General features: G+C 43.8%; 1 protein-coding gene across 1 annotated transcript in view; it reads left to right on the top strand.

Annotated features, from left to right (window-relative positions):
• The window catches only part of NOTCH2 (notch receptor 2), a 172214-nt gene that overhangs the window by 136459 nt on the left and 10071 nt on the right, over positions 1-25684 (top strand). Inside the window, exons 18-30 of the mRNA XM_039255666.1 lie at positions 922-1150; positions 1933-2134; positions 3590-3743; positions 4096-4280; positions 5802-5934; positions 10721-10957; positions 13805-13917; positions 14839-15344; positions 16691-17038; positions 17816-17958; positions 18157-18367; positions 18757-18853; positions 20219-20387. Coding sequence (XP_039111597.1) covers positions 922-1150; positions 1933-2134; positions 3590-3743; positions 4096-4280; positions 5802-5934; positions 10721-10957; positions 13805-13917; positions 14839-15344; positions 16691-17038; positions 17816-17958; positions 18157-18367; positions 18757-18853; positions 20219-20387 — 2727 coding nt within the window. The remainder of the gene's footprint in view (positions 1-921; positions 1151-1932; positions 2135-3589; positions 3744-4095; positions 4281-5801; positions 5935-10720; positions 10958-13804; positions 13918-14838; positions 15345-16690; positions 17039-17815; positions 17959-18156; positions 18368-18756; positions 18854-20218; positions 20388-25684) is intronic.

Here is a 25684-nt window from a genome sequence, read left to right as displayed (position 1 = left end):
GTAGCTGTGTGCTATGTACTGTGGATAAGAAGAGATAATATTATTTTTACAAATTTTCCAGTAAAAATTACAGATGAGCCTTTAGAGTAGGATTAGCCTAATAGATGAAATAAGGTAAAAAAAAAAAATACTCCACTTATAAAAAGGGGCTACATTACCCACCTGATGTTTAGTTCTCTTTTTACACATGTAACCTGTCTTTGCAATTCTGTTTTAAAGTCCTCAAGAGCAGGATTTACCTCTTATTTTTCTTGTTCTGATTTATATGCCATCTGTATTTCAGAGGACCATGCCATGATAGTAGCTCAAAATTTATTGACTAATTGCTATGAATCTAAAGTGTTCTAAGATTGAGCTGTGTGATATTTAAATTTTTTTAATGTTTCCTAATTCTACCTAAATCTAGAAAACAAAACAAGAAAAAGAAAAGAGAAGGAAAGGAAAGGAAAGTTGAAGGGAGGGAAGGGAGAGGGAAAAGAAAGGAAAGAGAGAGTGATCAGCACAGGGGGCTGATTAGTATATATCCTTTCCTACCATACCCACTCCATCACCACATGCACCTTTTGAAAAATTTTACTGATAGTTTTGAGATTGTGTGTATTGGGGACACATATTTGATTAGCAGTATGTGGGGGACCAATGCAAGTTTGAGGACTGTTAATTTTGCAAAACTGTTAGTGGTGTATGTATAGTTCAGTCCAGTTATCAAACAGATTAAGAATCTCAGGCAAGTGCTAACTGCATTCAGTTTTGTAAATGGAAGAGTTGAGGCAAAATAGATGTAAAGAAAAGTTCAAGTAGAGAAAAGGCAGAATTGTTACTGTTACTAGTGTGACTCGGTTCAGGTCGCTCACCTTTCTAGGTCTAAGATGAAATTGGTGCTGCAGTTCAGAGCTCTAATTCTTATGTGTAATGACTTAGATCCTTGCCAGAATGGAGGCTCCTGTGTAGATGGAGTGAATACTTTCTCCTGCCTGTGCCATCCTGGCTTTATTGGGGATAAGTGTCAGACAGACATGAATGAGTGTCTGAGTGAACCCTGTAAGAATGGAGGGACCTGCTCCGACTATGTCAACAGTTACACTTGCAAGTGCCAGGCTGGATTTGATGGAGTCCACTGTGAGAACAACATCGATGAGTGCACTGAGAGGTGAGCAACCCAGATGTACGGGCGCCAGTGTCTTATGGGAAAAAGGGAGAAAGGAGGGAAAACTACAGAGCACAGTGCTGCGATTGCAGGGCCGGGGATAAGGTGTCCACTTGGGTCCCATTCCACAGCCCTCTCCTACTAACCAGTTCCTGACTCCATATGGGTGTGTAGATAGCAGGTGTGAGGTCAGAGGTTGAAAAGCTTAGTGGGATGGGTCTTCATTTATTTCTAATGCTTGGAAACAGAAAGAGTTAAAACTCTGCTCCATTCTCCTCTTGGTCTCTTGTTCATTTCAGTCGACAACTTAAAAATTCCTATTTCTTCACAGATTTGTCATCACTCTTTAGTGATTACTGGGTGGTTTATTTCTTTTCTTTTTTATTCCAACAAGTTTATCCTGTTTCTCTTTTAGAAAGAAATCTGGACTTGAGCTATTTATTTAGCACTTTTCTTATAAGTTAAATTGACTTAGGGATAAAATGCAGTGTGATACATGGAAAACCACAGAAGGACTGAGTAAAACCTGGAAACCTGCACTTTCTCTGGGAATCTCTAATAAACTCGGACTTTTCAATGCTCTGAACTTTTTGGTTGTAGAAAGGAAACTGGGAGGCTGATTGGAGCTCAGTGTAATGTGGAAAAAGAAAATTTACTAGATCTAGGAGTTTAAGATGCTCAGGAGTATTTGCCTCTGTAATGTGTTAGCTTCTACGAACCTTACTTTAAGGAGCAGGTGTGAGGAACCAGATTACATACCTGGACATGCTCTCTCTGCTTTTCAGCTCCTGTTTCAATGGTGGCACATGTGTCGACGGGATTAACTCCTTCTCTTGCTTGTGCCCTGTGGGCTTCACTGGCCCCTTCTGCCTCCATGAGATCAACGAATGCAACTCTCATCCATGCCTCAATGAAGGAATATGTGTCGATGGCCTGGGTACCTACCGCTGTACCTGCCCCTTGGGTTACACTGGGAAAAACTGTCAGGTAATTACCTTTCATCCCACTCCACTGATATTACACTTCTCTTCTAAGCAGAATAAGCCCCTTCTGAAAATTCTGGCTCTCATGGGGGAATGCCTTTGAGATAAATCTGCATAACTTCTTAATAACTGAAAGATTCCAAAATGGTGACATTGGCAAGATTATACAGATTAACAAGAGTTAAGATTGTTGTAACAGGCTAACCAAGAACTACAGAAAAATACATGTGGGAAATAAGCACATAGATAGTTTTTATGTTGGAAATACAAAAAGGGAAGTAAAGAATAATAAAAATAGTCCTTAAAGATCAGATACAGTATCTAAGGGGATAATAATCATAATCACCATATCTTGCAGTATTGCAGCATTCTCAAAACCAAGTTAGTCACATGTCTTTTAAATTCAAATATATAAATATACTTTTCATATACTCTCAGGATGCAAGGACCTCTCAGTGCCAACTAGGGCAGCTTTTCATTTCATGGAAGAAGAGACCAAGTCCCAAAGGGGCAAAGGAACCTTTCCGAGGTTGCACACCGAACAGCATTATGCTTAATTTTAATGCTGTTTTTACCTTTTAAACAACAATGGAATGGTAGAATAACAGAACTCCAAAGAATTCAGGATTAAGTGGCCAAATTTAACTGGCCTTACAGCATGCACTTCAATAAGGTTTTGGCTGTATTAGTCTCACAGATAACCACCACTGAATATTAAACAGATTCTTGCTGACTATGTGGATCAGAGGACGTTCCTCCTTGGGCTTTTGCTCATTCTCAGTGTGAGGTTACGTGTGCCAAGAGAACACTCCACCCATACCCACTGGCCCTTCTTCCACGCACACTCCATATTGTGAGTGTGACCTTGCTCTGCCCGGGGCTCAGGTCACCACATGTGAGTTATGGAGAAAGGGACTAGTCTGCTCACATTCTTTGCCTCATGTTTTTCATAAGCTTGATTTTCTCCCTCCAAGTAAGCTCTGTAGCACCTTCTAGGTTTACTAATAGGCTTTAAGTCCTTTTACTCATCTCCACCATGGACAGATTTGACTGAGACCCCTGTAGATTTGTCCCACAGGATTAGCACAGGTGTTATAGACCTGATAGCTGTAACTTTTCTTTCTTTCTGGCCTGACAGGGTGGCCACAGATTTGGACGTAATCATAACATAAGGGAATAACTTAACCGATTAGATTCCCTCAAATTCTTAAGCTTCTGTTGTAATAATTCTTTAAATAGTAGAGCCAGAGGAATTAGACTATATAAAATGATGAAATTACCTGGGAACATTGGAGTGTTTTAAAGCTTGAGTGAGGGCTCTTATATTTATTTTATTTTATTTTCGTTATTTATTTATTTTTTAAATTAGTGTGCCTTCCTTTGATTCTTAAAATGCAGTGTGACTTATTTTCTTTTCTGGTATTTGGATACTGATGTATATATATGCTTCTGTTTTCAGACCCTGGTGAACCTCTGTAGTCGGTCTCCATGTAAAAACAAAGGTACTTGCGTTCAGGAAAAAGCAGAGTCCCGGTGTCTGTGTCCATCTGGATGGGCCGGTGCTTACTGCGACGTGCCCAATGTGTCCTGCGAGGTGGCGGCTTTCCACAGAGGTGAGCTATGCCCCCATGGGCACGGGTCGCTCCCCGAAGTATCAGCTGACTAGCAGTGTTTTAGGGCAGGTATTGTTATGGGATGAGAGGAAAGAGCGGACAGTGGTGGGTGGGAAGGCTCTACAGACAGTGTCTGAGACAGAAGGTGAAAGGCAGAGGTGCAGACTTAGAGATTTCAAAAAGAGATGTATTTAAAATGAAACTAAGGCGTATTCCACTTTCAGGGCTGATTTATTTTTTTATATAAATCTGCTGCTGAGCATGCTAAAGTATACAAGAGCACAGTTAGTTGGTCTGAACCTGATGTGTTGTGTGCTCTTCCGTGATGTCTGTCATGCTCTGGGTTTCCTAGGGGTGTCCACTGACCACCTGTGCCAGCACTCCGGCATCTGCATCAATGCCGGCAACTCGCACCACTGTCAGTGCCCGCTGGGCTACACTGGCAGCTACTGTGAGGAGCAGCTTGACGAGTGTTCGTCCAACCCCTGCCAACATGGAGCCACCTGCAGGGACTTCATTGGCGGCTATAGGTGTGAGGTGAGATGGGCGGGCAGAGGTCAGAGACCTCCCCAAGGTGGCGCAGCTATTGTGAGCCCTAGCATACTGAATCTAGCTGCTTAGGACTTAGTTTTACAATTTATCATTTTTTTTAACCAATCACCATTACATTGTTTACTAATCACCTTTCTTTCAGTTCTCTTGTGTAATAAGTTAGCATAAAGGTCTGGAACCATCTCACTTCCACAGAGTTGCCTTAGGATTCAGAGCCAACATTCAGAGCCAGTGTGTATTTCACAGGCCAGCATCTCAGGGGCCCCTGGTACTTCCCTGAATAGCAGCTGCGATAGGAAAAGCCACTTTGAGGTGTGTCCCAAGTTGCTTAGCCTGTTCGGTGTGGCATCACACTAAGTATTACATGTATGTATTTGAGGAAGTATGTGTCTTAAGGAAATGTTACTATCTTCCTAATGGCTGGGCTGATAACGATTAGAGCAAGATGTTAACAGAACACCAGAGACTTGAATTTGATACCAATTCAGGCCACCCAAGAACACCGAGAAAAGCTTTACTTCTCATAAATGAACCATAGATGGCCTCTTTATATTGTCCCTGCAGTTATTTCTTCCCAGCAGACTGGGACCCATTAGCTCAAAGCCACCAGTGCCAAACTCAAATTTTTACACATTCAGTTGTTTTGAAAATAGCCCTCATGAGCAGATTTTTAGCCATTTAAAGCCTTCCTGCTTTGTGTATTTTGCAAAACTACCCAACATCTGCGAGCCGAGCCGTAGGTAAGCCCCAGGCCATAATGACCCCAAGCCAGTGTTGCCCTTCAGAGCTCTCTGACCCAGGCATTCTGGCCTGGCTGCTGAGTGACCTCACCAAATGTGTATGCCCCCTCTCTGCTACCCCCTTCCCTTGGAATTCACTTGCCTTCATCTCCCTACCCTCCTCCCTGCTCTGGACAGCCTCGTGCTGTGAGGGATGCCCTCGCATGCAAACCTGTCAAAGCATTGCCCAATAAAGCCACTTCATGGTCAAGGTCTTTTTCCCTTGATCAGCCCTGAAATCCCTCAAGCCCCACATGAGCTAGCACTGCACACCCCACCCATCTCAACTAGTTTCTCACACATACATGTGGTTTCCTGAATCTAGAGATCAGTAAATGCAGTGTGTTTACTACTGTCCACACATACCATTGGACTGAGTTATAGGGTCCTCATCACAAAGCAAGGAGTGCATATTGTAAAGGTGGGAAAACCTGCATAAGAGGAGCAATGAGAGTTTTGCAAGGGGTCAACTCTAAAATATCCCTCAGAATATTCAGTCTTTGCCACAAGGTGGCTTTTTAGCTGGAAGATGTAACGTGGGATAAACTGCAAGTTGGCCGTGCACAGGATGACTGGTAGGGCGTGTGACGGTGCCGGAGAAGCATGTAAGAGCTGGGTAGGGCTGGAGTGAGCCCAGGTGTATAGCAGCCCTGGAGACCTCATCTGCCCTGGTGCTCTGTTGCCAGCAATGCTCGAATGTTTCTTCCCTTGTGCTTGTTCCTGTTAGTGCGTCCCAGGGTATCAGGGCGTCAACTGTGAGTATGAAGTAGATGAGTGCCAGAATCAGCCGTGCCAGAACGGAGGCACCTGTGTCGACCTTGTGAACCACTTCAAGTGCTCCTGTCCACCAGGCACTCGAGGTATGAAGTCAGCCCTACCCGTCCTCCATCTATCGCATTTTCTTAAGTCATAGGTCCATTTGTAGTGTAGAAGATGTTTTTCAAAATTAACCGTTTATTTCTAGATTCCGGTAATTCAAGCCATTTCATTCTCCTCTCTTGCCTTGCTCTGATGATCTGACTCATGTTCTCAGTTCCATCCGGTGGTTGTTGACATCTGATATTCCATGAGGCACAGAATGTGGAAATGGTCTAGTGTTGCAGCAAAATCAGCCTGCTTGGCAAGATTGCTCGGTACTTCAAGGAAAAATAACTAGCGGTCTCTGGAATAAAGAATTCACGTTTACTTGTTTGTTTTTTAAACTTGCCAAGTTTTGCCTTCATAAGGTGAGGGAATGAATGAAATGAAAACATTAGCTTATTTTCATAAGCCCAAAGGAGGAAGCTGATGGCTTACGGCTGCAACTAAGAATTACAGTCAAGCCTATGGAGTCCAACCCTAGACTGAGTGATGGGGCATCCGTCTGCTGTGGGCATTGCCCCTGCTTCCAAACAATCTTCTGGGGAGAGCTTGGAGTATTGTTTGTTAGAAGAGGTGTACTTATAACCGTACCTGTCTGATCTGCCTGTAAAAAAAAAATGTTGAAGCCATCCACAATGGTGAAATTCATTCTCAGTGTCAAAGAGAGTAGAATGTCAGGAAGTATTTACACTTAGGTCTTTGTGTCCATGAATTTTGACAATTTACCTTCCTTGAGTTCAGAATTTGGCTAAATTAAAACAGAATTTGGCTAAATTAAAATAGCCACTAATAGGCTAGTCATTGAGCAATGAGGTTAAAGAGGAAGAGAAAACTCAAGAGAAACAAATTTGAAGATTTGTCCTGTGCAAAGGTGAGTTGTTCTCTGCTCTAGAAATCAATAATTGAAAGAGAAGAAGTGATTCTGATTCATAATTAGTTTGTTCCTTTTAGTAATTTTAGTAATTTTATCGGTTGGGATAAGCTCTGATTCTGGTAGTAGCAGATTAAATCTCAGATCTCAGTGGTTTAACACAACAATATTTTGTTTTTTTCACTTTTTGTCTTTAGGTTTTGTTTGTCATTCCAAGTCTGAGAATGTTGAGCTACCTCTCTCTCTATTTTAGATATGTGGTTGCAAGCACTTGGCCTCAGGGCCTCCAGGGCAGAGGAGGAGACACGCTTGTAGGGGCACATAGCAGCTCTCACTACCTCAGTCAGACGTGACACACATTACTGCTCACACTACATCGGCCAGAATGAGCATAAAGGTCTCAGCCTAACTCCCAGGGAGACTGGGAATGTGGGAACGCACATGGATATGTGTCACACACTAAGATTTGTACTGTACCATAAACATTTTACAGATTATAGATGTCAGTCTTAGAATGGACCATTTCAGAAGGCAAAAAAAAGTTCCCTCTCCTGTTTGTTAAGGATGGCTTAAACAATAGTCTTGCTATTATTATTGACAGTCTTTTTCTTTCAGTACTTTGAATATGTCATCCAACTGCTTTTTGACCTCTAGGTTTTTGGTTTTTAATGAGAAATCCTTATTGAGGATCTCTTGTGTGGGATAAGTTGCTTCTTCCTTGGTACTTTCAAAATTCTGTCTTAGGACCGTTTGGTTATGATGTGTGTGGGTGTAGATCTCTATGAATTTATCATCCTTAGAATTCACTGAGTTATCATACTGTGTGTACTTGGTTAGGTGTGTAGAGTGGTATTTACTCCTCTTGGCTGGACTTCTTTGGCCATAGGTAAACACTGGGGACACTGTCAGGTCCCACAAGCTCGTTGTGAGAGTTATCACAGATGGTTGTTATTTCAATACTCCTGACCTTTGGATCCTGGCCTGGGGGCACTCCAGTTCCAGGTCAGGGGCTAACTACTCTGCCTGTCTCTGTGGTTTTGCTCCCGGCTCAGGTTGAGCTCATCGTCACTTGATAGCTACTGCTGGTCCAGTTCTGATGGGAGGGTAGGTCTCAGCATTCATTTTACTAGCAGTCCCTAATTACCACATACTCTCTGAGAGTGGGGTTTTGTTCTTTACTTTTGTGTTTTTGATTTAGTTTGCAAATAGGCAAAATATGCACATGGTCCAAAATTTTATATAGAGATGCACACACAACAAATATACACACATGTAGCAAAAGCATAAGGTGAGAAGTCTCCTTTTGTCCCCTTCCCCATACCTAGTTCTCTCTCTCCCACCAACACGTAACCTCTACTTTATTTTATTTCTTGTGTATCTTTCTAGAGTTTTTTATGTATCCTCCAGAATTTCCTTATATATGTAGAAGTCAAATACAAAGGTTTTTTTTACTTACCCTACTTCTTACTCTGAAAATAATATATTATTAGATACACTCTTGCACTTGATGTTTTTTTCTTTACTTAATTGGATATGTTTCCATAACAATTTGTAGAACTTCCTTAATCTTTTTCATCCTACAGAATTCCCTTTTAGCATACTATAGTTGATTTAACCAGTGCCCTAGTGATAGGAATTTGGTGTTTCTTGGATATGTACATTTGTAGATAAATCTTCAGAAATGGAATTGCTGGATTAGAGAGTATGCACATTTGTAGTTTTGGTTGACACTGAAGTGCAGTGTATGAGCATACTTTCTTCTCCGCAGTGTGGATGAACATCTTTTCATCTACGAATCCTTTGGTTTTCTTCTTTCAGTGGTTTCTGTTTGTAACTATATCCTTTTTTCCTATTACATTGTTCATCTTAATATTTAACAGAGATTATCTATGATACAAAACATTCTCAATACATTGTTTTTTGTCTTTCATTTTCTTTATGATTTTTTTTCATGCAGAGCTTTTAATTTTTTTCTTTGAAAGATTTTTTTTTAGGTTATCTATTTTGAGAGCAGAGGAGGGCAGAGAGAGAGAGGGAGAGAGGGAGACTGTCAAGCAGGCTTTGCATTGTCAACACAGAGCCTGGTGTGGGGCTTGATCCCACAAACCATGAGATCATGACCTGAGCCAAAACCAAGAATCAGATGCTTAACTGACTGAGCCCCCCGGGCGCCCCAGAGCTCTTTATTTTTAATCAGATTGGAATTATCATCCTTTTTTAATGGCTTCTGGATTTGGAATCCTAGTCAGGAACATCTTCTGTAAGAATATAAGGAAATCTCCCATATTTTCTTCAAGCACTAGAATACTGGAGCGTTTTTTCCATTCGGCTGCTAATTTGTCCCAACACAATTTACAGAATATTTGATCTTTTATACAGTCATTTGAGGTGGTGCCTTTATCAAATTCTTAATTCCCATATGTATTTGGGCATTTTTTTCTAGACTATATTTACTTTATTGTTCTATTAATTTATCAGTCCCACTCTTTTAATTATTAAGGATCTTTGTTTCCAAGGTTTTCCAGGCCATGGTTATAGTTTATTTTTTCATATAATTTCAGAATCAGATTGTCTGTTAAAAAAATCCTAATGGCATTAAATTTATGAATTTGTGTAGGGAAGACTGGCATCTTTACAATGAAGAGTCTTCCTAACCAAATCATAACATCTTTTCATTTATTCAGATCCCTTTTGTGTCTTTTAAGACTATTTTACAGTTTTCATATAAACTTTCATGTATATTTTTATATAAAATCATATAAATTTTCATGAAATTTCATATAAATGTGTAGTACATTTTTTAAGATAATTCCTATAATTGAAATGCTTGCTCTCTGTCTCTCTCAAAATAAATATTAGAAAAAAACAATATTCCTATAATTTGTCTTTGGCTATTGCTATTGAAAATGAGGTCTTTTCCTCCATTTTTCTTTTTCCTTTTTAATAGTCTTATATTAGTGTTTGCTACAAATGCAAGTGGCAAGAATACAGAACTGTTCTCCTTTATTTTGTAATTTTTTTATAAAAGTTTACTTATATATTTTGAGAGAGAGACAGCAGGAGAGGGTCAGAGAGAAAGGGAGGGAGAAAGAAAATCCAAGCAAGCTCCATCCACACTGATGCAAGACTCAGTCTCACAAAACCGTGAGATCATGACCTGAGCTCAGATGAAGAGTCAGACACTTGAACAACTGAGCTGCCCAGGCACCCCTCTTTGGTAATTTTTTGAATCATTCATGGAACCACCTCTAGAGTTTTCATTGATTTCTTTTGTACTTTCTCAAAAATATTTAGAAACTCCTACTAGATGCCACATTTACATCTACAGAACGTTAAATGAGTTCTGTTTTAAATGGAATAACTTTGAGCTCTCAATAGGATATTTCCCTATATTTTTAAAAAATAAGTAACTAGTACACATTATTTTACAGAAAAAAGTCAGTGGGTCCAAAGCTTAAAACATATAACTCAAAAGTTAGTTCCATTCTTACCTATATTTTCCCATACTTGTAATTTATGTATTTATTGTTAAAATCTCTTTTTAACTGTTTTTATAGTTAGAATGAAAGGGGTAAATTAATGAAAACTCATGGGTTTCTCTTGAACTCCAGTTTCCTGGTCTCTCAGGTGGTACAAGTGACACCAGCCACCTCATGGGGTACTGCCTTGGTGGGCTGTGTGGGCGAGAACGCAGGAAGCACTGAGTGTGCCCTTTCCTTCCCTCTTTGTGGTCAGCGGGAGGATGGCGGCTGTCACAGATTGGGCATGTGCTTCAGCTTGCCTGACCTAAAAAGTCCCATCACAGATGGAACCGTGTGACCTGAACGATTGCAAAGTGCCAGGGTGGCTGTCTTTTGCTGGAAATCAGCGTTCCAAGGATTGTCACCACCCTCTGTCCCTTGTCTTTCCTCCAGGCCTGCTCTGTGAAGAGAACATTGACGACTGTGCCGGTGGCCCCCACTGCCTTAACGGTGGTCAGTGTGTGGATAGGATCGGGGGCTACACTTGCCGCTGCTTGCCTGGCTTTGCAGGAGAGCGGTGCGAGGGAGACATCAACGAGTGCCTCTCCAACCCCTGCAGCTCCGAGGGCAGCCTGGACTGCATACAGCTGGCCAATGACTACCTGTGCGTCTGCCGCAGCACCTTCACCGGTGAGAGCCCCCTGCCGCCCCAGCGCTCTGCCTCCAAGGGGCTTTGTGTGCAGGGTTCCTGGGTCACGCCTGACCCAAGTGAGGCTTCTTCCTGCATCTGAAAAACTAGACAGGCTTAATTTAGAGGCCCAGTTTTGCTCTGGGTCTGTGCTTATGAATGATATAGGCCACCTCTGCCTTTTTTCCCCCTAAGAGATGCTTTCTCTTCTGTTATACATTGATTATGTCACACTGTAGCAGAAATGTAAAATAAGAAATAGAATGTTAGGAGTGGTTGAGCAAAATAACATTTTTTAATGTTACTTTAATTAGGGGTAAAAAATGCATAACATGAAGTGTATCACCTTCACCATTTTTAAGTGCACAGTTCAGTGGTATTAAATACAGTCACACTGCCATGCTGCTGTCACAAGACCATCCATAGAGCTCCTTCGTCTGTGGGAGATAATGTCTCATGTTCAGAACCCTTGTCTCTACCCTGCTTTCAGCACCCTGCTTCCCTTGGCACATAATGACCTGGGTTACTGGTAGCCACTGCCACAGCGACCTTCTTTCCACCTCTGTGGCCCAGAGAAGCTTAGGATCTCCTAGGTCACCTAAGGGGAGTTGGTCCGTATTGGGGTGTTTAAGCACAAATCCATTCATGAGAGTACATTCTGGAAAGCTTCAGGGGATGACCTGCGTAGCTAAGATCTCTTCTCAAGCTGCTGCTTTTTCATCACACGTCGTAAAAATGACCCAGCCCTGCCTCAGAACAGGGCCTGTCGTAGGCACGCATCAGTTACTCTGAAGATGGGCAGCTTAGGGACATTGGGGCACTAAAATAGTATCCAACTGTGGCAGTGTTGTCACATACTCAGAAGTCTGCCTGGCATTTGTGGAGTCATTCTAAACTTCGTGCTGTAGTAGTGTTCCCTGGGAGACAGATGATAGGATGCAGCAGTCTACTTAGTACTGATTTGCCAGCTGGACTCTGCTACATTTGCAGCCCATGTCTAGACTTCCTTCTTTCCAGTTTTCAAGATCTGTCACATTGAAGAACTTTGGTAATTTATGAAGAATGGGAGGGATTTTGCCTGGGTGCCTGGATGCAATATCAAAAGAGAATCCATTATGAACAGCACACTCAACTGAGGCAATGCTGGACAGAAAGAGTATGAGCCATCTCTCCACAGCCGTGTATTAACCACGATGTGCTAAACCAGAGTAGCAAAACCGCTGCTGTTTCTGTCATTGCCTCTGAGGCTTCTTTTGTCTAGAAACACTGAAAGCACTTACAAAGAAAGGGGAAGCAGATAAAGGAAGGACCACCTTGAATTAGGGTCGCACTACCAGGAAGTAGAGTTAATGCATTTTCCACACTTGTGATTGAAAAGAATCCCTCAAGGGGCTCCTGGGTGGCTCAGTCGGTTAAGCGATTAAGCGACTGACTTCGGCTCAGGTCATGATCTCACGGTTCACGAGTTTGAGCCCCACATCAGGCTCTGTGCTGACAGCGCAGAGCCTGGAGCCTGTGTCTCCCTCTCTCTGCCCCTCACCCTGCTCATGCTCTGTCTCTCTCAAAAATAAATTAATAGTAAAAAAAGAAAAAAGAAAAGAATCCCTCAAGCTCATTGCTTGTAATTGTTGTGGGGTACTGTTGCTGAGATGAACATTGCGGGGCTGACTGTCCCTGAGTCCCATGTCCATGTGACCGCTGCTCTCGGATAATGGCTGCTGCTGTGATTTGAAGAGATAAATACCCTGCCTTTTAATTCTGGCTGGCCAAAGTTGTTACCATTTTAATTTCCTTTATTTTTTTTTAATGTTTATTTATTTATTTTGAGAGCACCCGCATCCACATGAGCAGGGGAAGAGCGGAGAGGGAGAGAGGGAATCCCAAGCAGGCTCTGCACCGTCACCATGGAGCCCAATCTACAGCTCTGTCCCACAACCCATGAGATCATGACCTGAGCTGAAATCAAGGGTAGGATGCTCAACCGACTGGGCCACTCAGGTGCCCCTAACTTCCTTTTAAAGCCCCTCTTCTCTTTGTGAGTGACTGCAGGCCAGATGGCCCACCTCCTGCCAGGCCCCCATGTCTCCCCCTTGATTTCAGTTGCTCAGTTCACTTTATCATACAGCAGTGGTCTTGAGATGCCTTCTGTTTAGAACTGTTTCTAGAAGAAATTAACTCTAGAAATAGTAAGCTGTATCTTAAAGCAGTGCTGATCAAATTCCAGAAAGGCAAAAGGACCTTGAAAAGAGATATTATGGAAAAAATTTTCTAAGCTACAAATTAGCACTTGAATGCACTGGTCTGGCTCAGCCTCTCTGTGAAGTTGACAGTTGTAACAAAGTACAGTGAACAGTTTTGGTAAATGTTTCTTTTGGCTTACTAAAGCTAAAGTTATCTTCCAAAAGAAAAAAAAAAAAAAACACAACTAAGGTCTCCTCTCGCCTCCCCTCCCCTCTCCTCCCCTCCCCTCTCCTCCCCTCCCCCCCCCTCCTTCCCCTTCCCCTTCCTTTCTCTCTTCTCTTTGTTTGTTTTGGTCATATGAGAGTGATTTTTCATGTCCATGCCCATCTTGTTTTGTGAGTCTGTTCGGGAATCTATGTCTTGTGTACCTATTGTGTAGGCAAGACAGAAGGGGGTACTGGCCCGAGCCAGGGGCAGGCCAGTCGTGTGGCAGGGTTCCACTGAGTGCTTCCCTCGTCTTCTCCTGTTCCCTTGGCCTTGGGACTGAGCTCACACCTCTTGCCCCATCCCTCACCCTTCGGCTAGCTCCCGTCCCAGCAGCATGGTGCTCAGTATACTGCAATTACTACTTCTGCCTTGTAAAACTCCTTTTCATTTTCTGCTTTGAGGTCGTCACTGTGAAACTTTCGTCGATGTGTGTCCGCATATGCCTTGCCTGAACGGGGGGACTTGTGCTGTGGCCAGCAACATGCCTGATGGTTTCATTTGTCGTTGTCCCCCGGTAAGTGCCACGTTGCCTATCGAGGGGGTCTGCTCTCTTTCATACGGTCTGGACAAAGCTGAGATTAAACCTGGTTTTTCCAAGCTCCACTTGGAACTTTCTTGCTGGGGAGATTTCTTGATTTTAGCTCCCTCACCAAAAAGTGCTAGAGTTTCCCATGTAAAAGATACTTCCAGAAGCAGTGAGCTCCCTAATCTGTGACTCTTAGTCTTCAGAAGCACTTAGAGAAGTCCACAGGAAGCGGTGGAATGTTCCCTTGAAAACAAGGCTAGTGTCACTGGCCTCTGGCTCCTGTGCTTGAGGGCAGCCTTGCCCCCAGATTGGGGCAGAGTTGGTTGGAAATGCCACACTGCTTACATTCCTTAGCAGGGCCTATTTGGGAGCAAGCTGTTTGTTATGCTAGGAGGAAGCCTGTTTTTAGCAATTTGCTGTGCAAACTCTTCTGGCACTGCCAGAGGCTGCACACCTCCCTAAACAGAGATCACCGTGTGTGTGGACATACCAAAAGGAAACTTGTGCTGTACCTTGGCCTGACTAAATGGAAGTGTAAGCATGAAATGGCAGGGAAAGCCTGGGAGATACCCAGAGCCCTGAAGTAACTTCTCCCCTCAGAAAGCCATTATGCGAGTGGTCTGATGATGTTAGGGAAGGTGCTTATACATACAGTGGCACCTCAGTCTTATCCCCCATGACCAGTGGACTTATTCTCTGGAAGTGAGCTCTTAGAGTAAGCAACATCTACACTTGTCTCGTGGGACCTCTTGAAGGAACCCCTTCATAGGACTCGGTGCAAGAGGCTCATGGAGAAATCTTAGCCATGTGTCTAGATGTGTCTAGTCTGTCCATCTAGAGATGGGGCAGAGAGGGGATTGGGAGGGAGCGTGGGGCCTGCCGTCCTCATCCGTTCGCCAATCTCAACAGGGCTTCTCCGGGGCACGATGCCAGAGCAGCTGTGGACACGTGAAGTGCCGGAGGGGGGAGCAGTGCGTGCACACGGCCTCGGGTCCCCGCTGCTTCTGCCCCCACCCCCAGGACTGCGAGTCAGGCTGTGCCAGTAGCCCCTGCCAGCATGGGGGCAGCTGCTACCCTCAGCGCCAGCCCCCCTATTACTTCTGCCAGTGCCCTCCACCATTCTGGGGCAGCCACTGTGAGCTTCACATGGCCCCCACCAGCACCCCTCCCGCCACCTGTCTGAGCCAGTACTGTGCCGACAAAGCTCGGGATGGCGTCTGCGATGAGGCCTGCAACAGCCACGCCTGCCAGTGGGATGGGGGCGACTGTTCCCTGACCATGGAGGACCCCTGGGCCAACTGCTCTTCCCCACTCCCCTGCTGGGATTACATCAACAACCAGTGTGATGAGCTGTGCAACACGGCCGAGTGCCTTTTTGACAACTTTGAATGCCAGGGGAACAGCAAGACGTGCAAGTAAGGGTCCAGGGGCCCCAGAAGCTAAGGGAGACTGTCACTAACATGCCTCGGTTCCTCGTTCTTGCTCCTAACCACTCCAGGGCTTCAGCCCAAGCTGCCTCTGCTTCTCAGACTGGCGCCCCAAGGCCCTCTTCCGGGTGTCAGCCTTGCCCCGTCGCACGCTGCCCTGTGCTCTCCCTTGCTGACAGAGGTCCGGGAATGCTCGTGCACAGCCACCCCTCTCTGCCTCTCTCTGCCTTCTCACCTGCTGCTCTCACGACCTCCTAGGGGAAATAACTTTTGGAAGTGGTGGTACTCACTCTCAGGCAGCCTCTCACATAACCTGCCTGCAGGATGGATGGAAAGGTCTGTACTTCTGTCTCTTCACCCCATTCCTTGCCCTCTGACAGAGTTTCCCCATCTAGATTTATGAGGAGGCCTAAGCCAGACCAGGCCACATAACCCTCCTGGTCATCACTGCGGTGGTTACAAGGCGCTCTCTAGTTTACAGAGCAGCCGTCACATTTAATCAATCCCAGTGAATGCTCTACAGCCTTGTGAGGTGCAGGTGCTGGTAGCAGGTCTTCCACAGGTGAGGGAACTGAGACCTGGGAGGTTAGAGAACGTGCCAGAGCACAGACAGCTGTTGCTGACTCCCAGGCTCTTTGTTGAGCCAGTGTGGCAGGTGACACCAGTGGCATAACTGCTGTCAAGGGGTGAGAGTGGGGAGGAGAGTGGAGATGAAATAGTGTGTGCCTCATTTAGGTTTGGGGACTTGATTTCCTTTTCCCAGTATTTGAAAGAGGCCATACAGTTTAAATCTGGTTATCTTGTCTGGGACACACCTCTCCCCACTTGCCTTCCAGAGCTAGGATTCAGTCTTTTTTGGGAAGGAAATGGGCCATATGGACATGGTCCTCTCTGGAGCCCTGTTGGCTCAGGGCTCTGTACCCAGTTCCTGGGGGCACCTTTCATTTCCAAAAGCTCATTGTTACCTCACCAGGGACAGTGGATAAAAAAAGAGAGAGAGGAAACATTTACCTGGTTAATTTGTGTTTTAGGTATGCAGCTTTGCTTACAAATCTGACTACACAAGATTACCAGCTGCCTGGGCGGCTCTAAGGCCATGCAGCCTAGGGACCACAGTGCTGTTTCTCCTTTGGGGGGCGCTCACTGGTGTTGAATAGGATAGATGATATGTACTCTGTGCTGTTGGGACAGGACATTCAGTGAGGGCACCTGATCTGGGCCACAGAAGATAGATGAGAAAAGTCCCAGTAGTTCCAGGCAGAAAACCAAATAGCTCTGCCATCTGTTCTGAGCCCTTCCCTTGTTCTCTCCCTCTTCCACCTCCCCCTGCCTAGGTATGACAAATACTGTGCAGACCACTTCAAGGACAACCACTGTGACCAGGGATGCAACAGCGAGGAGTGTGGCTGGGATGGGTTGGACTGTGCTGCTGACCGGCCAGAGAACCTGGCGGAGGGCACTCTGGTTATAGTGGTGCTCATGCCCCCAGAGCAGCTGCTCCAGGATGCCCGCAGCTTTTTGCGGGCACTGGGCACCCTGCTCCGTACCAACCTGCAGATTAAACGGGACTCCCAGGGGGCACTCATGGTCTACCCCTACTACGGTGAGAAGTCCGCTGCCATGAAGAAGCAGAGGGTGACACGCAGGTCCCTTCCTGGTGATCAAGAACAGGAGGTGGTTGGGTAGGTTTTTGGTTTAAACTTCTTAAAGCTTAATTCTTAACCTTTTAAAGCTTATAAAGCTTAGTACTTTGACACACAGAAGTCATAACCGAACATAGAAAAATGCAGAGCTCAGACAAGTAGAACAGCCAACCCAGTACAGTAAACCCATTATGGCAGTACGTATGTGTAAGGCAAGGTTTTCCTTGGTCTTGGTACCCTGAAAGGTGGGCTGGAGCAAGCAGAAGGCAGGATGTCAGGAAGGCCTCCTCAAAGGCCAGAATCTGTAACCTTTCACCAGTGTTGCCTCAGATCCCTTTAGTATGACTCTTCTTTTATATTAATCCTTGCCTTCTGTTCAAGGCCATGCATTTGTAACAGAAGGCTCTCTGTAAGAAACATGAATTGTACGGTCACTGCACCCCACTATTTGTTGGTGTTTCCCACAAGTTTCAGCTGTATGGCTACCTCAGATACAGGTGCAGAGACCCCAGAGAATGGGGACCAGCTTTACCCGGGGTCCTCCCTTTGTCTTGCATTGCCTGAGTCAGAGGCGCAGACTCAGCCAGACCAAGGAAGGAGAGACGTAGTCCAAGTGGGAATTCATGTTTGGCATCCAAAGGGACAGGACCCTAATTTCTGAGGTCTTTTGGATGCACCATCACAGAGATGATGAGCCCAGTGCTGAAGGTGAGGAAGGAAGGCCCATGCAGTTCTTTCTAACTCGACTTCCTTGACTGGCACCCTCTGTGTTGCTCACCATTTCCCCTTTTCCTCTCTTCCCTTGGCGTCCTACAGCTCTAAGGTGTTTCTGGAAATTGACAACCGCCAGTGTGTTCAAGATTCAGACCAGTGTTTCAAGAACACGGATGCAGCAGCAGCTCTTCTGGCTTCTCACGCCATCCAGGGGACCTTGTCCTACCCTCTTGTGTCTGTCGTCAGTGAGTAGCACTGGTGTTGAGGGAAGAGTTTGCGGCAGGGGAGACGTCACTTGGGGCAGTGAGAAAAGGGCACACTTTTCAGTGTGCAGCTCTGTTTTTCAGTGCCAGTGAGGTCAGTCAGTCCGTGCCCTCTAAATGAATTTTATGCTAACATTGAAACATTTATTGAGCATTCTGCCTGTCCCTCTGCACTTCCAGGTGAATCTCTGACTCCAAAAGGTACTCAGCTACTCTATCTACTTGCTGTTGCTGTTGTCATTATCCTGTTTATTATCTTACTGGGCGTTATCATGGCGAAACGAAAGCGCAAGCACGGCTCCCTTTGGCTGCCTGAAGGGTTCACACTGCGCCGAGACTCCAGCAATCACAAGCGTCGTGAGCCTGTGGGACAAGATGCCGTGGGGCTGAAGTAAGACAGTTTGCCAGTGAGCTACTGTTCCCAGTAGTAATGGCAGGGGTAGATCTGAAAGGAGATCTCATTGAATTATGAATTTTGAGCTCTGGCCACACCACATTATCACACTTGACCACAATTCAGAGTGGATGCTTCTATTCTGTACATATTAAAACAGTGGTGCTCGGCTTGTATGTTGAGGCACCTTTTGTTGTAAGCTCTTGATCCACGGAAAGGAAAGGTGTTCACTCAGGCAATGGGTTGGAAAATACTGCCCATACTCTTGGGGCCAGGGCCCCTGGAAGTCTTTGAGGATAGTCAGGGAAAAGTATTGAAAACCACTATATCAGTTTCTGACATAACCTCTGCTCTTGTTTTTCCCCTTCATAATCTTGTCCTATCAGAAATCTCTCAGTGCAAGTCTCAGAGGCTAACCTGATTGGTTCAGGAACAAGTGAACATTGGGTTGATGATGAAGGGCCCCAGCCAAAGAAAGCCAAGGTAAGCTGCATGGTAGAGCCATCATCTGGTCACATTTCAAATTTCTGTCCTTTGCTACTTCCTATGTAGAGTGTCCTGAATGGGTGAAAAGGGTGATAGTCTTTATATGCTGTCCAGGCAGTGGCTACCCACGTTGTCATGAAAGGCAGGAATCATGAAAGGCCCTTACCCCATTTGCACTTGCTCGCTCTCCCTCTCTCAAAATAAGTAAGTAAACTGGAAAAAAAAAAAAAGAGCTCTTTAAAAATAATAAAACAAACATACCTCCTTCCTTAAGAATCATGCTGATGGTAGCTGAATAAGGACTAATGTGTGTAAATAGGAGTTTCCTTTATGGCTAAATCTCCCCCTGTCTTCTCTGGATACTCCCCCTATAGGAAAGAAGAAAGCCAGTGACCGTTGAGTTTAGAGGTTTTGCATCTTGAGCCCAGGATGCTAGAAAAGATACTGATGAGAAAAGGGAGACAGTCGTCCATAGCTATACATGGCTAGGATATGCATATATCCGTGGATATTCTAAAGCAGCTTGAGGGTATGAGGCTTGAGGAATATAGGCATGCAGTACACCATGATGGTTAAGAACATTGCTTAGTTACAGTCAGAACTAGATTCAAGTCCAAAACTCTGGTACTTAACCTCTTTGTACCTAATTATCTTCATATGTAAAATAGGGGGTTGTTTCAAAGATTAAGTATAGTAATACGTGTAAAGCATCTTACCCATTTTCTGTCATGTAGTGAATATTTAATAAAGGGTAGCTGCCTTTTAAATTATAATAGTTATTGCCCAACAAATATTTTCTTGGGGTGTTCGCTATGCACTGGGCGTTGTATTAAGTACAGGGAGGTGATATTGAACAAAGCTTGTTTCCTGTTCTCATGAACCTTACCATCTAGGGGTAGAGACTATTGTATAGTGCCTTGTGAGCGCTTAACACATAGTCAGTTAAGTAGAGGTAAGCAGAGGGTATTTTGGAACCCACAAGAAGAATTAAAGTCCAGTTCAGTTTGAAGGGTAGGTAGGAGTTAGACAAAGAATTGGGAAAAGACATGGCAGGCAGAGAGGACAACGAGGCAAAAGTCCAGAAGCAAGGAAATGGTGTTTGGGGATCTGTATCTAGATAGCATATTTGGTAGGTGAACCAGATGGTATGTTAAGACTGAAGCCTGGAGCTTGGAATGGGGAGGTTGGGAGAATTCTTCAGATGGCACAGGAGAAGGTGATAAGAATCCCTTCCGGCAGCAGCAGGAAGGCGGTGTGAATGATGCCCTGGAAGGTAGAGTCAGAAGAGACTACACCTACTTCCTTGTCTGCAACTCCTAATGATAGGCCAGGTCAACACAAAGCATTGTTTTGCCTTGTCAGGCTGAAGACGAGGCTTTGCTCTCAGAAGAAGATGATGCCATTGACCGACGTCCATGGACACAACAGCACCTTGAGGCTGCAGATATCCGCAGGACGCCATCACTGGCGCTCACTCCTCCACAGGCAGAGCAGGAGGTGGACGTGTTGGACGTGAATGTCCGTGGCCCAGGTCAGCACACACAAGCTACCCACTTTCCAAACTTGCCCTGCCTGCCTTTGGTTCTGTGTTGTGCCTGTGTTTACCGCACTTGGTGATCTGCCCCCTGCCAATGGCACAGACTAAATTAGCATGAGGAAATGAATACGTAAGGAATACAGACATGCAGAAAATATAAATTTTTGTAAGAGGGAAGGATGTATTTTGCCTCACCTACAGCATGCTTGGGAACAGAAGGCTGATTACATGGGAAAGATTTTAGTAGGATAGAGAAATAATATCCCAAAGCAGAGGGTTAAAAATTTAGTTTACTTGATACCTTAGTGCATATCATTCTATTAATACTGGGTATTTATTTTTATAAAGAGTTTGTTGTTGCGTTGGTTTCCAACAACACCCAGTACTCATCCCCACAAGTGCCCTCTTCCATGCCCATCACACCACCTCCCCCCCCCAACACCCATCAGTCCTCAGTTTGTTCTCAGCATTCAAGAGTCTCTCATGGTTTGCCTCTCTACCTCTCCCCCACTATTTCCCCACTTCTTCTCCCTCACGGTCCTCCGTTAAGTTCCTCCTAATCTTCCTATACGTGCAAACATATGGTATTTGTCCTTCTCTACCTGACTTATTTCGCTCAGCATAACACCCTCAAGTTCCATCCATGTTGCTACACATGGCCAGATTTCATTCTTTCTCATTGCCATGTAGTATTCCATCGCATAGATAAACCACATCTTGATCCATTCATCTGTTGATGGACACTTAGGCTCTTTCCATGTTTTAGCTGTTGTGGAGAGTGGGGCTATGAACATTGGGGTCCATGTGCCTCTATACATCAGCACTCCTATATCCCTTGGGTAAATTCCTAGCAGTGCTACTGCTGGGTCCTAGGGGAGTCTATTGTTAATTTTTTGAGGAACCTCCACACTGTTTTCCAGAGGGGCTGTACCAGTTTACATTCCCACCAACAGTGTAGGAGGGTGCCCGTTTCTCCACATCCTTACCAACATCTAGAGTCCTCTGATTTGCTCATTTTAGCCACTCTGACCGGTGTGAGGTGGTATCTCACTGTGGTTTTGATTTGTATTTCCCTGATGAGGAGGGATGCTGAGCATCGTTTCATGTGTCTGTTGGCCATCTGGATGTCCTCTTTGGAGAAGTGTCTGTTCATATCTTCTGCCCATTTCTTTACTGGGTTGTTTTTCGGGTGTGGAGTTTGGTGAGTTCCTTATAGATTTTGGATATTAACCCTTTATCTGATACATCATTTGCAACGATCTTTTCCCATTCCAGTGGTTGCCAGTTAGTTTTATGGCTTGTTTCCTTTGCTTTGCAGAAGGTTTTTATCTTGATGAGGTCCCAGTAGTTCATTTTTGCTCTTGATTCCCTTGCTTTTGGGGATGTGTCAAGTAAGAAGTTGTTGCTGTAGAGGTCAAGGAGGTTGTTTCCTGCTTCCTCCTCTAGGGTTTTGATGGTTTCCTGTCTCACGTTCAGGTGCTTTATCCATTTTGAGTTTATTTTTGTGTATGGTGTGAGAAAATGATCTAGTTTCATTCTTCTGCGTGTTGCTGTCCAGTTCTCCCAACACCATCTGTTAAAGAGGCTGTCTTTTTTCCCCTGGATACTCTTTCTTGCTTTGTCAAAGATTAGTTGGCTGTACACTTTTGGGTCCAATTCTGAGTTCTCCATTCTATTCCATTGGTCTGTGTCTGTTTTTGTGCTAATACCGTACTGTCTTGATGATGACAGCTTTGTAGTAGAGGCTAAAGCCTGGGATGGTGATGCGGCCCGTTGTGGTTTTCTTCTTCAATATTCCTTTGGCTATTCGGGATCTTTTGTGGTTCCATACATATTTTAGGATAGTTTGTTCTAGTTTTGAGAAGTATGCTGGTGTAATTTTGATTGGGATTGCATTGAATGTGTAGATTGCTTTGGGTAGTAATGACATTTTAACTATATTTATTCTTCCAATCCATGAGCATGGAATGTTTTTCCATTTCTTTGTGTCTTCTTCAATTTCCTTCATAAGTTTTCTATAGTTTTCATCATACAGATCTCTTGTATCCTTGGTTATGTTTATTCCTAGGTATTTTATGGTTTTTTGTACAATTGTGAATGGGATCAGTTTCTTGATTTCTCTTTCTGTTGCTTCATTGTTGGTGTATAAAAATGCAACCGGTTTCTGTACGTTGACTTTGTACCCTGCAAGTTGGCTGAATTCTTGGATCAGTTCTAGCAGGTGTCTGGTGGAGTCTGCCGGGTTTTCATGTAGATTATCATGTCATCTGCGAAGAGTGAAAGTTTGACTTCTTCTTTGCCATTTCTGATGCCTTTTATTTCCTTTTGTTGTCTGATGGCTGATGCTAGGACTTCCAGCACTATGTTAAACAACAGTGGTGAGAGTGGACATCCCTGTCGTGTTCCTGATCTCAGGGGGAGAGCTCTCAGGTTTTCCCCGTTGAGGATGATATTAGCTGAGGGCTTCTCATAGATGGCTTTTGTGATGTTTAAGTAAGTTCCTTCTATACCGACTTTCTCGAGGGTCTTTATTAAGAAGGGATGCTGTATTTTGTCTGATGTTTTTTCTGCATCTATCGACAGGATCATATGATTTTTATCTTTTCTTCTGTTGATGTGATGTATCACGTAGATTGATTTGCAAATATTGATCCAGCCCTGTAACCCAGGAATGAATCCCACTTGATCTTGGTGGATAATTCTTTTTATGTGCTGTTGTATTCGATTTGCAAGTATCTTGTTGAGGATTTTTGCATACGTATTCATCAAGGCTATTGGCCTGTAGTTCTTTTTTGCTGGGTCTCTGTCTGGCTTGGGAATCAAAGTGATGCTGGCTTCGTAGAATGAGTCTGGAAGTTTTCCTTCGATTTCTATTTTTGGAATAGCTTGAGAAGAATGGGTATTAATTCTGTTTTAAATGTCTGATAGAATTCCCCAGGGAAGCCATCTGGCCCAGGGCTCTTATTTGTTGGGAGATTTTTGATACTGATTCGATTTCCTCACTTGTTATGGGTTTGTTCAGGTTTTCTATCTCTTTTGGTGTGAATTTTGGTAGTGAATGTGTGTTTTGGAATTTGTCTATTTCTTCTAAGTTGCACAGTTTGTTGGTATATAGTTTTTCATAGTATTCCCTGATAATTGCTTGTATTTCTGAGGGGTTGGTTGTAATCAGTCCATTTTCATTCATGATTTTGTGTATTTGAGTGCTCTCTCTTTTCTTTTCGAGAAGCCTGGCTAGAGGTTTGTCAATTTTGTTTATTTTTTCAAAAAACCAGCTCTTGCTTTCATTGATCTCTTCAACTGTTTCTTTGGTTTCTGTATTGTTTATATCTGCCCTGATTTTTATTATTTCCCTTCTTCTGGGTTTGGGGTGCTCTTGTTTCTCTCTCTAGTTGCTTTAGGTGTGCTGTTAGATTTTGCACTTGCACTTTTTCTCATTTCTTGAAATAGGCCTGGAGTGCAGTGTACTTTCCTCTTAGGACTGCTTTCGCTGCATCCAATAGATTTTGGATAGTATTTTCATTTTCATTTGTTTCCATATATTTTTTAATTTCTTTTGTAATTGCCTGATTGCCCCATTTGTTCTTTAGTAGGGTGTTCCTTAACCTCCATGTTTTTGGGGGTTTTCCAGACTTCCTCCTGTGATTGACTTCGAGTTTCATAGCATTGTGATCTGAAAGTGTGCATGGTATGATCCAAATTCTTTTATATTTATTGAGGGCTGCTTTATGTCCCCGTATGCGATCTGTCTTGGAGAATGTGCCATGTGCACTGGAGAAGAAAGTGAATTCCATAGCCTCAGGATGTAGAGTTCTAAATATATCTGTCAAATCCATCTGGTCCAATGTCATTTAAGTCCATTGTGTCTTTACTGATTTTCTGTCTAGCTGATCTGTCCATTGCTGTAAGTGGAGTATTAAAGTCCCCTGCTATTAGCACATTCTTATCGATAAGAGTGTTTCTGGTTGTGATTGTTTTATGTATTTAGGTGCTTCCATGTTTGGTGCATAGACATTTATAATTGTTAGCTCTACCTGATGGATAGACCCTTTAATTATTATATAATGCCCTTCTTTATCCCTTGTTACTGCCTTTACTTTAAAGTCCAGTTTGTCTGATATAAGTATAGCTACTCCAGATTTTTTTTTTTTACTTCCAGTAGCATGATAGATATTTCTCCACCCCTTTACTCTCAATCTGAAGGTGTCCTCCAGTCTAAAATGAGTTTCTTGTAGACAGCAAATAGATGGATTTTGTTTTTTTTATCCATTCTGCTACCCTGTGTCTTTTGATTGGGGCATTTAGTCCATTTACATTCAGTGTTATTATTGAAATTTATGGGTTTAGAGTCATTTTGTCTTTTGTGGGATTCATTCTTGTGGTTGTGTCTCTTGTATCTTGTATTCCTTGTAACATTTCCCTCAGAGAGTCCCCCTCAGGATTTCTTTAGGTCTGGTTTAGTGGTGACAAATTCTTTCAATTTTTGTTTATTTGGAAATACTTTTAGCTCTCCTTCTATTCTGAATGAGAGGCTTGCTGGATAGAGGATTCTTGGCTGCATATTTTTTCCGTTCATCACATGGAAGATCTCCTGCCATTCCTTTCTGGCCTGCCAAGTTTCAGTAGATAACTGAAACTTGAAAGTTTTCCCTTTGTATGTTAGGGCCCTTTTCTTCCTAGCTGCTTTCAGAATTCTCTTTGTCCTTATGTTTTGTCCTTGTATTTTGCCAGTTTCACTGTGATATGTCGTGCAGAAGATCAATTCAAGTACGTCTGAGGGGAGTTCTCTGTGCCTCTTGGATTTCAACATCTACTTCCCTTATACGTAGAGAACTACTTATAAGTTCTCTGCTATAATTTGTTCCAGGACTCCTTCAGCACCTTTCTCTCTCTCTCTTTCTCTTCTGGGATTCCTGTGATATGGATATTGTTCCATTTGATTGTATTGCTGAGCTCTCGAACTCTTCTTTCATGTTCCTGGATCAGTTTATCTTTTTCTCAGTTTCTTCTTTTTCTATAATTGTGTCTTCTAAATCACTTATTCTCGGGGCGCCTGGGTGGCTCAGTCGGTTAAGCATCTGACTTCGGCTCAGGTCATGATCTCATCGTTCATGGGTTCGAGCCCCACGTCAGGCTCTGTGCTGACAGCCAGCTCAGAGCCTGGAGCCTGTTTCGGATTCTGTATCTCCCTCTCTCTCTGACCCTCCCCTGCTCACGCACTCTCTCTCTCTCTCTCTCTCTCTCAGAAATAAATAAAACATTAAAAAAAATTTAAATCACTTTTTCTCCTT

Source organism: Hyaena hyaena, unplaced genomic scaffold (assembly GCF_003009895.1).
Source record: "Hyaena hyaena isolate Hyena2069 unplaced genomic scaffold, ASM300989v1 scaffold_539, whole genome shotgun sequence".
Taxonomy (NCBI): Eukaryota; Metazoa; Chordata; class Mammalia; order Carnivora; family Hyaenidae; genus Hyaena; species Hyaena hyaena.
Note: the sequence above shows the minus strand (reverse complement) of the source record. Positions and strands in the feature narration are given on the sequence as shown.